Source organism: Dipodomys spectabilis, unplaced genomic scaffold (assembly GCF_019054845.1).
Source record: "Dipodomys spectabilis isolate Male_0828 unplaced genomic scaffold, ASM1905484v1 ptg000366l, whole genome shotgun sequence".
In the NCBI taxonomy this organism is placed as follows: domain Eukaryota; kingdom Metazoa; phylum Chordata; class Mammalia; order Rodentia; family Heteromyidae; genus Dipodomys; species Dipodomys spectabilis.
In genome coordinates this window covers 451870-465333 of record NW_024871043.1, presented here as the reverse complement: position 1 = coordinate 465333, position 13464 = coordinate 451870, and the positions used below count along the sequence as shown (strand labels likewise).

Sequence of the window (13464 nt, the reverse complement as noted above, 5' to 3'; positions counted from 1 at the left end):
AGCAAGTCCCTTAACTCCATTGAGCCTCAGCGTTCTCATCTGTAAAATCAGGCTATCAATACCTATCCATGATGTGTGAGGGTTAAACTGAATACAAGGAAAACGTCTGTCAAGTGAGATGTGCAAGTTAAGTGCTCACTGAAAGGAACTGATTTTAAGCTCCCAGCCTTGCCCTGTGGCCTGTATCACTTGTGCCAGAGGCTGATGGAGCTGGAGGAGGTATCAGGGCCACTGTTCATACCTTAGGGATGAATGTGACCTTTCCAAGCTTCAGTGCTCCTCATCTGTAAGGAGATGAAAAAAAAAATCACACAAACTTTATCAGTTAGGATGAATACTTGGTAGTAACACAGGTGTTCTTTGATTTACAGTGGCCACATACCATGATAATCCTGAGAATCCCATTATAAACTGAAAAGATAGTACACTGAAAATGCATTCATACTCCCAACCCTCCAAAGATCCTACTTCACAGCAGCCCCTTCCACGAAGTTCTATTGTTTGTCTTATTTTGCTGATGAAGTATTTGAAGCCCGTTGTGTTTCTATGATTTGATTAATACTGTCGGTTAGAAAAATGTGGGTCTAGAGCTTGAGCATGGCAGGGCATGCGCATACTACAAGCTACTCAGGAAGTAGAAGTAAAGAGGCAGCCTGGCCCCATGCAAAATCAGCAACAACAAAACATGAGAGCCTAACTGAAACATACATCAAAGCAGAAAAGACTGGGTACATGGCCCAAGAGGTATATTGCTTGCCTAGCAAGTGTTAGACTCTGAGTTCAATACCCAGTACTGCCATAAAAGAACAGGAAGGAGGGGAGATGGAAGAAGGGAAGGAAGAAAGGAGGGAGAGAAACAGTGACAGAGAAGGAATGAAGGAGTTCTAGGAGGTAACTCACCTCTGCCAGACTCCCAAAAGCACCTCTCTCATTTTAAGCATCCTGGTCACTTTGGTAACTCCCAAAGATTGCCAAAGAGGCACTTGCCTGCCCAAGACTTGTTCCCCATAAATCCCTGCCCCATCTGTCTTTGTGACAGACTCCCAGAGTTGAGAAAGCCCAGCTGCATCCATCACTTGGTAGAGAACTTGACCCAGGATGGCACCATCCAGTGCTGGCACGAGGCTTCTTCAACCTCCCGGCGGTGCTCTTGGGCAGGTGGTTCACTCTGCTTGAATATCAATTTCTTCCCTTGAAAATGGATACCAGAAGCCCGTGGACCACCTGTTCTGCCATCTCCACAGAGTTCCCTTTTAAATCAACTCGCTTTTTAAATTCGCTGAGCTTATTTTATAAGCAGGCGAACATCGTCACCTACATGGGAAAACAACATCCCTCTAGTCCCATGAAACTCCTTCTGTGACTTCCACAGTAAAAAGTGTTCATCATAGTTGGGTGCCAGTGCTCGCCCCTGCAATCCTAGCTACTCAGACAGCTGAGATCTGAGGATAGCAGTTCAGAGGCAGCCCAGGCAGGAAAGACTGTAAGACTCTTTATCTTCAGTCAACCATCAAAATGTTGGAAGTGGAGCTGTAGCTCTAGTGGTAGAGCACCAGCCTTGAGCCAAGCAGCCCAGGGAGAGTACCTAAGCCTTGAGTTCAAGCCCCAGGACTAACACACACACACACACACACCACACACACACACACACACACACACACACACACACACAAGATATTCATCAGCAAATGCCTCCAAATCATCTCATCTATGCTAAGCTACCAAACACATAGTAGATACTCAATAAAAAGAAGTTAGTGGTCAGAAAATGAACTTGGTATTGAAAAGCACATCTCAGAAGCTTTTGACATTGCTGGCTGCCTTGGATGTGGTTTCACTATCAAAGTTGTCATGGTTACTCAGGGAAGTTGCCCCTGGTCCAAATGCCAGAACCAAATTCTGCCGTCCAGAGGTCAATTGACAAGGCTGAGTCATGGCTCAGTAGTCCTGAGTCAGCCTGTCCTGCGATGGCAGCTTGTCATCACTAAGGAAAAGACTAGTCTGCACTGGAAAGTCATTCTTTATTGATTTCTGAGGGTAAAAATCCGAACTATATGGATCCCAGGCTCAAGATCCACAGGACAAACCCACAACAGTTGTTTTACCAATTCATCCCAGCTCCACTAAGCTAGGAGCAGGCCCGGGCAGCCATTACTAATCAATGGAAGATGAAATAGATAGAAAGCTCTAATGAGGGGAGACAACAAGAAACAGGAAAGAAAAAAAAAACAAACACTAACTCCAATTTGGGAGAACTAAGTGTCCACTCCAGGGTTAAAATGTGATTTTAAAATATATATGGGGACTGGGATAAAATATATACGGGGAGTGGGAATGTGCCTCAGTGGTAAAGTGCTTGCCTAGCATCCAGGAAGCCCTGGGTTTGATTTCTCAATACCACATACACAGAAAAAAGCCAGAAATGGCACTGTGGCTCAAGTGGTAGAGTGCTAGCCTTGAGCAAAAGAAGCTCAGGGACAGTGCCCAGGACCTGAGTTCAAGCCCCAGGAATGGCTATAGATATACAGTGTCCATAGGAAAGGAAAAAAAGGATAGAAAAGGTTATGATAGTAAAACTTCAAAGAAAATAGCAGCTCATTTTTTGTTTGTTTTGTTTTGTACTGCTCCTGGGACTTGAACTCGGGGCTTGAGTGTTGTCCCTAAGATGTTTTTGCTCTTTAGTCACACCTCTACTTCTGGATTTTTTTTATTATTTTATTATTATTTTGTCGGTCGTAGGGCTTGACCTCTGGGCCTGGGCAATGTCCCTCAGCTCAAGGCTAGCACTCTACCACTTGAGCCACAGTGCCACTTCCGGTTTTCTGGTGGTTTATTGGACATAAAAAGTCATAGACTTTCCTGCCCGGGATTGGCTTTGAACCATTATCCTCAGATCTCAGCCTCCTGAATAGCTAGGTTACAGGCGTTAGCCACTAATACCCAACGTATTCTGGATTTTTGATGGTTAATTAGAAATAAAAGTCTCATGGACTTTTCTGTCTGGGCTTGACTTCAAATCCCAATCCTCAGATCTCAGCCTCCTATGTAGTTAGGATTGCAGTCGAGCCACTCACTGGTACCTGGTGAAGCTAATTTGTTTTAAGAACAAAACCTGTTTCAGAAGATGCACGAGAGACCGCTGAGTCATGATGTAATGATGGCTCTTAAGGGGATGATGTCCCGTGCTCTCCACCAATCAGAGAAGTGAACTGGGGGCAGGAGGTACACGCAGCTGTCACTAGTAGCTTAGGTTGCTGGTAGACTTAAGAGGACTGTCAGGGCCTGGAATGAGCTATCCAGAGAAATCAGAATCTGCTCTGGGATTCCTTGAGATCTAGGAGTCTCTGCTATTCATCTTTCCAGCTCGCATGGGGTCTGACCTTTAGTAGATACCAATTGTTGTTTGTTGCCCTGAATAACTGAGTGGGAAAAGTAACAATAGCCTCTCTTTTGAACTACAAGCTCTGCAATGTATTGCATGTATATTACTTTCTACCTCCTCATAATAACCTAAGTGAGAGTTGCTTATCATCTGCCTATTTCACAGAGGGGAAACTGAGGATCAGAGGATTAGGTTACTTGCTAACCACTAGAGAAATGATTCTCTTAGGATCTGAATCTAGGCTGTCTGCCCTCTTAAACACCAGGAAAAGTTCCTAAGTATCTAGAGATTTGGGGGTGAGATTCAGCCTGCAAAGAATGAACAGATCAGTGATCTTTCAGGAAGGCTCTGGAAGCTGTCCTCTAGGAGTTATCCTTCCTGTGGGTTGTCCAACTGTCTAACCTTTATCTTACTCATTCTCAGTTTTGTGCCCCTCCAAGCTCCCTACTCCAGGGTTTCTGCCTTGAGGCAAGTTGAACCACAGGAAATAAAGATAGCCCATGGCCAGGTGGCAATACCTGAGTTTGGACACACCCGGGAGTGAGGAGCAGCTGCCCTCAGAACCCTCCCCTAGGTCCTTCTCAGCTCATAGCTGCACCTGTAGGCTGTCCCAGCACTGTCTTCAGAGGCCAGGAGACTGAAGATTTGTCGGTTGTATCTTTTTGTCTTTCCCCTCCCTTCATCCCAAGATCCAAAGAGAGATCCAGAAGGGTCAGTGTCAATAAGAGAGGGGACACACAATTCAGTCTCCACTCTCCGCTGCATCTAAACAAGGGGATTGCCAACTTCCTAGCCAGGAGACTGAGAAAAGGCTCTTGTCTACACATCCACCTTAGAGAGTCCAAGGGGTGGGCAAGGAAGGGGTGCTAAATCTTTTGGTGAGAAAGATGGACAACTCTGAGGGAGGGGGTGCATTTCAGTTACAAGGGAAGGCGACTGAAAGGGCTGAAGGGCTGTCTTTTTGGATATTCACAAGAATGTAATATAGAATGCAGAGAAACTGACTTTGCAAAAGGTTATACCAGGAATTTAATTAGCTCCGATAAGCAATTCTCTCTCTGGTTCTTAAGAGCTACATGGATGGAACAGCCCCATCGTCAGTGTCTTCTCTTCACATAATTGCCGTTGCAATCGAAAAGTTCCTCTTGGTGTCGAACCTGAATCTTTTTATAGCTCTAGCTTGAACTCATTTCTGCTTACAAAGTTTCTTAGCTGTCTTTAGAAAGAGGGGAGGAGGAGAAGAGTGGAGAGAGGAGGAAAGAGGAACAAGAAAGAGGAAGGCAAGACGGAGGAAAAGCATATTACCCTGTAAACCCACAGTAGTATAAGGGGAAATGGATCCTAAAAAATGTTAAAGTGAAACCCTGTAGTGCCCCCCAAAAAAGTAATAATAAAAGTAGCAAGTAGTAAAATAGTACCTAGTAAGATAGTAATAATAAGTAATGTCAGGCAATATGAGACTAGTTCATCAATGTTATTGACACGGGGGGGGGGGGGGATCTAATTTTAATTCTAAGTGCAAATACCAATCTACGCAATGGTATTCCATAATAATCCCATCTGGGAAGATCATTCGTTCTAATTATGTTATTATTGTAGGCATAAGCATGCTGGGGCTATAAACACCAAATGGCTTAACCAACATCTGCTCCAGTTATCTACTACAGCATAACAAAACATCCCCAAACTTGGAAACTGAAAAAAAAAAAAAAAGCAGTAATTAGTGAATATTTGTCCTAGTGCTTGTTGGGGGATCTGCACACAACATTTGGGGCTCCATGGACCTGGACATCCAAGATGGCGCCTCACTCCCTTGATTCTGAGTTATGTTGATAAGGACCTTAACTGAGCCTTTCCAAATCCCTGTGCATAGCTTCTCCAAGTGGCAAGAGCATCTCACAAGATGGCTGCTAGGTCTCAAGAAGGAGTGCCATAAATAAGGATTCCAGAGGCCCCCTTAATGGCCTAGGCCTCGGCAGCCAGGTCTTGTCCTTCCTGTCAGTAGGTCTATTAATACTGGACCAGTTTCACCTTAAACGAGAGGACTATGTAAGGACATGAGTACTGGGTGGCTTGGTTCATGGAGGACCATCTGTGGGCGTGAACTGCCATGTTCATCTGTGAAAGAAAGATGAGACTGAAAAGACCAACTATCGAATTTCTCTTGCAGCAGATAAATAAACTTAAGAGACCAAAAGCCTACCTTGATATCCTGGCTGTGTAACCTCAAACAAGAGACTTCACCTCTCTGACTCTCAAGGCTCTTAAGTCATGGTACTCAGCACACTGGAGGAGATCGGAAGATTAACTAGAATAATGTAGAAAATAAAGCACAGGGAATCCACAACAACAAAAAGATGAGCAAATATTATTCTTTGCTGATAGAATGTTTAACTTTTTACAAGTATGAATTAACTTGGTCATTGAAAAAATATATATATAATTGTCAAAGATGAAAGGAAACGTAAGGGAGGAAATAGCAGAACTGAGAAACCAAACCCAACCTAGCAGAACCAAGAGATATAAAGGATCTGGAATTCCCAGCCAGTAGTCTGCCTCCCCATCTAGCTGCCATTCCCAAGGAGCCTTGGTGATCCCCTCCCCCACAGTAACCACAGACGCAGAAAACAGTTCTGAAGACTTGACCTTCTCTCTCTGGAGCCGCAGACAATTCGCTGGTGTGGTCTGACAACACAACCTGTGTTATTCTTTTAAGTCACTCCCTAAATCTTCTCAAGTGTGTGCAGAGTAAACCATAAAATTCAGGAAACGAATTCCCTCCCCTCCAGCCACACAGACACCCAGGAAAATAACCAAGAGATGTGGGAAGTACAGAACCTGCTCTTTCTGTCACCTAAAGCTTAAATCTGTGCATCAGTACCATGGCTGGAAGAGATGTGTCCCTGAGAGGAATTGACTTTCTCCTGGTGACCATTCATGGTACTGCCCTGGTGTAGGGGAAGAGCAATCAGAGACCCTGGGCCCACTTATTCACTTGAGAGAAAAACTTATAATGAAGAACAAACCCAGAGAGTGATGATTTGCATTTTTCTGCCCACTCCCCCTGTATAAATGTGCAGACCCTGTCAACGACACTTTTCCTCTTTGGGGATGAAATATGCCACTTGTGGGGAAGATAGGGTTGTTGTTGTTTTTAACATAGGGAGTTACAGCAGATGTCAAGACTTAAGAATAAAAGTCTCTACTTTCTCATTTCTCAAAAAAAAAAAATCAATTCACAGGTGTGATTTTTATCCCCTCTGACTCTCTCCAGCTCCCCCACCCCACCCCGAAGCCCAGGATCCCCTGCGTTGTTTTGATGTTGCTATGGAGGGGGTCAGGAGATCAGCAGGTACAAAAGAAATGGAAAATTAGGTGTGCGCCAGCTTCGTTTCTCAAGAGAGGCAATTACTAGAAACTTGAGGAAATGTCAGATATGAATACCCAGCAATTTTGTGTGGAGTTGATGAGTTGCCTGACTTAAAGCGTTAATTAGGTGGGACCGGAACACGTTAAAGAGTTGCAATATGCTGAATTTTTAGCACCACACTTCAAACAGAATTCAGCTGCGGAGGCAGAGACAGTGGAAAAAGTCACTCTGCAAAACATCTTTAGCTCTATTTCTGGGGACACCCCTCACATTGTTTGACTCCTACCTACTTATAGGGGGCAGAGAGAAGAGAGGGAGTATGGGCATCGTTCAATGGATGGGGAGAAAAAGAGGTTCTGAGAAAATCAGGGGCAACCAGTTGAGAACCCCTTCCTGTGACCAAAATGATGTCAGAATTTAACAGGATATGAGGTCAGTGCTTGAATTATGTCTGGCTTTCTCTCTTGCTCAGTCTGTGATGTTGGGCAAATGACATGAAAACACTCAAGCTGGGTGATGGTGTCTCACGCCTGTAATCCTAGCTACTCAGGAGGCTGAGATCTGAGGATAGCAGCTCAAAGCCAGCCTGGGAAAGGAAAGTCTGTGAGACTCTTATCTCCAAGTAACCACCAGAAAACCAGAAGTGGCACTGTGGCTCAGGGGGTAGATTGTTTGCCTTGAGCTGAAGAGATGAGGGACAGTGCTCAAGCCAAGAGTGCAAAACCCACAACCAACAAAAACCTTAATCAAGCCTCAGTCTTATCTGTAAACAATGAAAGCTATTCCCATTTCTTTCTATTATATGAACATCCCAAACATGTTTATCTCCAACCCCAAAGACTTTGTACTTGCCAGGCCCCCTGCCTAGAATCCTTTACCATTATGGCAGATACCTCTGAGCTCAAATGTCACATTTCCATCCATTTATCTCATCCTTTGGCTCTGTCCCTCATGGTATCACAATCTGAAGTCCTCTAGTGTATTTTCCTGTGTATTTATACACTTACTTATTCTGCCAACCTCCCTAGCTTTACTATAATCCCTCTGATAATAGTGAACTTATCTTTGTCTCTGATACCTATGTCTTCAAGCACCTTAAACCATGCCCGGCATAGTAGGTGCCCAGCTTAGTATCTGTGAAATGACTGTACCCTCAGGCAAAAGCTCACACTCAGCGGGTACTTCCCACATGCCAACCACTCGATAAAGAATTACCTCACTTGACTTTTTGTAATCTTCCCTCAGAATCACCTCATTTTATAAAGGAGACTAAAGCATAGAGTGATCGAATAAACTTGCCCAAAGTCAAAGAGGCAGCAAGTAAGATAATCAAATCCCTGGGTAGCCCAGCTCACCTTCCACAACACTGGGGCCCTCAACCCCTGGGGTGCCATAGGAAACACTCACTAGGTGAAATGAGGGGGCCAGAAACCAGACCTCCAGCAAAAAACTCTCCTCTGAAACCTTTGTTCTTTGTTCTGTGTGTGTTCACCACCAGCCCTGATCTCTCTGTGCGTTCTCATTTCTCTCTTAAATACTTAGCCACTCTGATGGTATTTACACACTAAGTAGAGATGCTGAATGTCTGCAATGCCAATCTATAGCTACCTTCAGTCCAGGCACAGATCTTTGCCCTCAAAAAGGGTAGATGCTAAACACTTTTTGAAAGGATTTCTGGATGAATAAAACATTTTGAAATGCTTTTCAACAGAACATGGCAAGGCTGTTTAATAAAAGAGAGCTATTAAATGCAAAAAAATGCTTACAGAGCAAGGAGAAATCAATATAAGTGTTCTTTGCCTTAATAAACCTAATGCTTCATGTTTCTTTCCACCGAGGGCTCTTGCATATACTGGCTTTGCTTGAAATACCATCTCCTCATGCACTCTTTGTCTGTTTACCTCCCTACTTGTTCACCAAGCTCAGCCCCAGCTCGCTCATGCGCTCTCTCTCCCTCTCCCCCCCCCTCCACAACTCTTTCTGATCACTACTTCCCAACGCTGCTGATAGCTTGGAGTTAAGCATTTTCTTCTACAGTTTGTTTTTGGTTAATATTTTTCTCTCCCTAGTAAAAACAACAATGACTACTTGGTTCAGCATCTCTCCCCAGGACAGACCTCAGAGTAGATGCCTGGACACATTGCTGCATGTGTCGATAAAATTTGGAAATGCCAGGCTTACAAATATAAATGACTCAGCTTTCATAAGCTGATTTCCTGAACTCAAGACTTAACTGGTGTGTAGACTTACCATTGCTCACTGTGGGGGGAGGGGTACAGGGGGATGGAGGAGTGCAGTGTGACCAACCCAATAGAATGGAATAAATATTACTATTCTACTTCCATCTGCAGCATGAGCATGCATCCTGGGGCTGTACAATGACTAGTTAATATAGCAGTACCTTCACTGTCTCCACTACAAAATGTTGTTTCAAAGTGCTTTGGACAAAAGCAAGAGTAACACAGACTTTTTTTTTTTGTCAGTTGTGGGGCTTGAACTCTTGGGCCTGGGTGCTATCTCTCAGCACTTGAGCTCAAGGCAAGTGCTCTACCACTTGAGCCACAGCGCTACTTTGGTTTTCTGAGTGGCTTATTGGAGATAAGAGTCTCATGGATTTTCCTGTCCAGGCTGGTTTGAACCTCAATCCTCAGATCTCAGCCTCCTGAGTAGCTAGGATTACAAATGTGAGCCACCAGCACCCAGGTAACACAGACTTTTTAAAAAAAATTGTGAAGTAGACAGCGCCAATGACTAAGAGAATATGGATTAACTGGAATTCTCATATTCTGTTGTTGGGAGTGTAAATTGGGACTAGCATAATCTAAGAAAGATGAAGATGACATGGCCTAAAATATAAATATATTTCTGTGTAAGTTACTTCTCAGAGAATTCACTGAGAAAAGTACTGTTCATGCTGGGCACCGGTGGCTCGTGCCTGTAATCCCAGCTACTCAGGAAGCTGAGCTCTGAAGACAGAAGCTCCAGGACAGCCTGGGCAGGAAAGTCTATGAGACTCTTATCTCCAGTTAACCACAAAAAAGCTGGAAGTAGAGCTGTGGCTCAAGTGGTAGAGTGCTAACCTTGAGCACAGAAGCTCTAAGATAGTGCCCAGGCCCAGAGTTCAAGCCCCAAGACCCGCCAAAAAAAAAGGTACTGCTCATGCAGAGTGGTCTTTGCATATTAAGTACAGTATGTACTAGCAGACTCCTGGAGCCAGCTTACAGATACTAAATACAGATCTATATGTAAATAAATCACAGTGAGTTCATACAGTGGAATGCTATGAAGTCATTAAAACTGAGTGAACTAGTTCTACCTATCTCAACATAAGTAGGCCTCAAAAGTGTATAGAATGGGTTAGAATAAAAGAAGACAACAGCATATAGTTCCCATCTAGGGAAAGAAAGAAGGAAAGAGAACAAAGAATGGGACTGGATCAACCTTAAGGAGACTTCAACTGTATCTGTAGTATCCATCCTTTCTTGCAAAAAGGGCTAAAAATGAGTTCTCTGGGGCATGTCTATCATGAGATGGTTTTATGTGGCCACTATTATATTTTTAATGGCTACTGAAGAAAGGAAAGGAAAGGAGGGAGGGTAGAGGGCGAGTGGGAAGGTTGAAAGGGAGGAAGAGCGGAAGAAAAGACAGGAAGAGAGGAATGGAGGGGAGGAGGAAGGGAGATGAGATTCTATTTTTGCCACTGAACCTCAGCCAAAAGGACCCCCTCATTTGCAAAACAGGATTAATAGCCCTCAAATTTCAGGGCTGACCGTGAGGATGAATGAGAATCAAATGTGTAGAAAAACTCCTAGAAATGCCACACTGAAATGGCCTTTCAGGGAAATCCCCAGGGGCCTCCCAAATGTGTCTCACTCCGGGAGAAATTTGGTCTGAAAATGGACCAGGAATTGAACTCGTGCTTTCTCCAGCCTACATCTGACCCTGGAAAACAAAAAAAAGAAGAACAAATGGCTACTCTCTGGGCAGAAAACCACATGCATCCATATTATATAGACAAATAGACATACCAGTTATTTAGTGGCTGGGACAGCCCTGAGGGAGCTAGAATTCAGGTAGATGGAGAGAGAGGGAGAGGAAGAGAAACTTGCATTTCTCTGCTATTATTTTTAATTGTGTACCATGGATGTAGGTTACCTATTCCAAAGGAAAAAAAAAATCATTGTGGTTTATTTTTCAATTAATCTGAAGGTCATGATCACCTCTTCCTCTTCAGTTATAAATCCACTTAAAGAGCAAAAGTCCTAAGATCTAAGTTGTGAAAAGGTTCCTGAGAACTTACAGAGCTCAGCCCGTAACTGGGTGGTGAGCACTGGCCTAGCATGCTTAAGGCCCTTTGTTTTATCCTGAGCATGTGGGGGGGGGGGGGGGGAGGGAAAGAGCGAAAGGGGAAGGAGAGGGGGAAGGAGGGGAAGAAGGGAGGAGAGAGGGATTATGTAGTCATGTCACTCAGGTGCTTTGTAGATCAGGGAACAACATCCTGGCCTCACTTTCTCCATTCCCTGGAAACTCAGGTTTGGGTCCTCTCACCGTGACCCACAAGTGTATGACCTTGTGTCCCACCCACTCTCAGAGCCCCCAATTTCATTTTTGAAGTTGATAAATGGTAGTACCCCCGCTTTCATGGCTGTGAGAAGAACCAAAGAACTAGAAGGAGTACAGAACTTTCAAATAGCTTGGGGGGGGGGGGGGGTGGCTGGCCCAGGAGGTGCCATTTGCAGTGGGGAGTCTGTCCTACGAAATCGTCAGTTCAATCCTTTCTTGGCTTCCATCTGAGTATCCAAACAAACAAAACACAAAGCATTACCCGAGGCCTCCCTCATAGCCTATGAAGTCCTATTGTCCTCTTTGCTCCAGAAACAAACCCAGCTCTCTTCTCTCCACAGCAAATATCCTGACGGTGATCATCCTCTCCCAACTGGTGGCCAGAAGGCAGAAATCTTCCTACAACTATCTCCTGGCCCTGGCCGCTGCTGATATCCTGGTCCTCTTCTTCATCGTCTTTGTGGATTTCCTGTTGGAAGATTTCATCCTGAACTTCCCGATACCTCAGATCCCAGATAAGATCATAGAAGTGCTCGAGTTCTCCTCCATTCACACTTCCATTTGGATTACAGTCCCGTTAACGATCGACAGATACATCGCCGTCTGCCACCCACTCAAGTACCACACGGTGTCCTACCCAGCCCGTACCCGGAAGGTCATCGTCACTGTCTATGTCACCTGCTTCATCACCAGCATCCCCTACTACTGGTGGCCCGACATCTGGAGGGAAGACTACATCAGCACCTCTGCCCATCACGTCCTCATCTGGATCCACTGCTTCACCGTGTACCTGGTACCCTGCTCCATCTTCTTCATCCTGAACTCCATCATTGTGTACAAACTCCGGAGGAAGAGCAATTTCCGCCTCCGTGGCTACTCCACGGGCAAAACCACAGCCATCCTCTTCACCATCACCTCCATTTTTGCCACCCTCTGGGCCCCACGCGTGATCATGATCCTCTACCACCTCTACGGGGCGCCCATCCGGAGCCCCTGGCTGGTCCACATCATGACCGATGTGGCGAACATGTTGGCCCTCCTCAACACAGCAATCAACTTCTTCCTCTACTGCTTCATCAGCAAGAGGTTCCGCACCATGGCATCGGCCACGCTCAGAGCCTTCTTCAAGTGCCAGAAGCAACCTGTCCAGTTCTACACCAACCATAACTTTTCTATCACCAGTAGCCCCTGGATCTCGCCGGCGAACTCACGCTGTATCAAGATGCTGGTGTACCAGTACGACAAAAATGGGAAACCTATAAAAGTCTCCCCATGACCCCACACAGGAGGCACTTGCGCCACATGGGGAAGGGTCTTGGTCCCATGGTTGAACAGCAATGAGGCACGGGGCGAGCCTGATTTCTCTCTCCACAGACCAAGCAGCTCCGACTGGTACAGGAGAAAACACAAAACAAAACATCAAGCAGAGAAACAGGAGTCTTGTCTTATTATTTACGTCTGCTTTCCTAAACTCCTGCAGACCGCCTGCTCTTGCCAGTCTGAAGATGCCATCGGAAGTGGTGTCAGCATCCTGAGATCTGTGAGGACACCCCGGGACCATCTCATCACCACTGGAGACCAACTGTTCGTGTAAATGACAACCATGCCACCGTAGCACGTGGCTGAGCCACAACTCTTCTTCCAGGAGCTGAGGTCACCCACCACGTCCCTGTGCTGTTCAGTCCAGTGCTGGCTCACTGGTTTGGGGTTCTTTTCTTTTCAAGGTGCCCTTGGTCCTGGGGATGGTGGTGGTCCTGCAATAGCACAGAATGGCACCTTAGGGGAAAAGAGGTGTAGTAAATTCCACCCAAACTCCGGCTGGGATCTCTGTGAGGAGTCCCCAAACCAACGGAACTATGATCCTTACACCTGGAGTCTAACATGCAGTTTTCTATTTGCTATGATGTATAGATTCTCTCTCTCTCTCTTTCTCTCTCTCTTCCTCTCCCTCTATCCTCTCCCTCTCTCTCTCCTCCAAAACAAAGACCCTTGTGCCTAGCGTACAGGGGGAGGGAAAGGAGGAATTCTTGAGCCCAGAAAAACAAAAAAGCAAGCCCCTCCCTGCCGTTGTCTGGTCCGCCCCTATGCTCGCCATTGCCAGTCCCTTCACTTGCAGTTGCTTCTCTTGTGGAACCACAGGAGCCTTTTC

At 45.4% G+C, this 13464-nt stretch overlaps 1 protein-coding gene across 1 annotated transcript in view; it reads left to right on the top strand.

Annotated features, from left to right (window-relative positions):
- Positions 1-12611, top strand: part of Gpr139 (G protein-coupled receptor 139) — a 35356-nt gene extending 22745 nt beyond the window's left edge. The window contains exon 2 of the mRNA XM_042666864.1: positions 11657-12611. Within this exon, the coding sequence (XP_042522798.1) occupies positions 11657-12591 (935 nt within the window). The 3' untranslated portion in view covers positions 12592-12611. The remainder of the gene's footprint in view (positions 1-11656) is intronic.
- Positions 12612-13464: the final 853 nt, after the last annotated feature.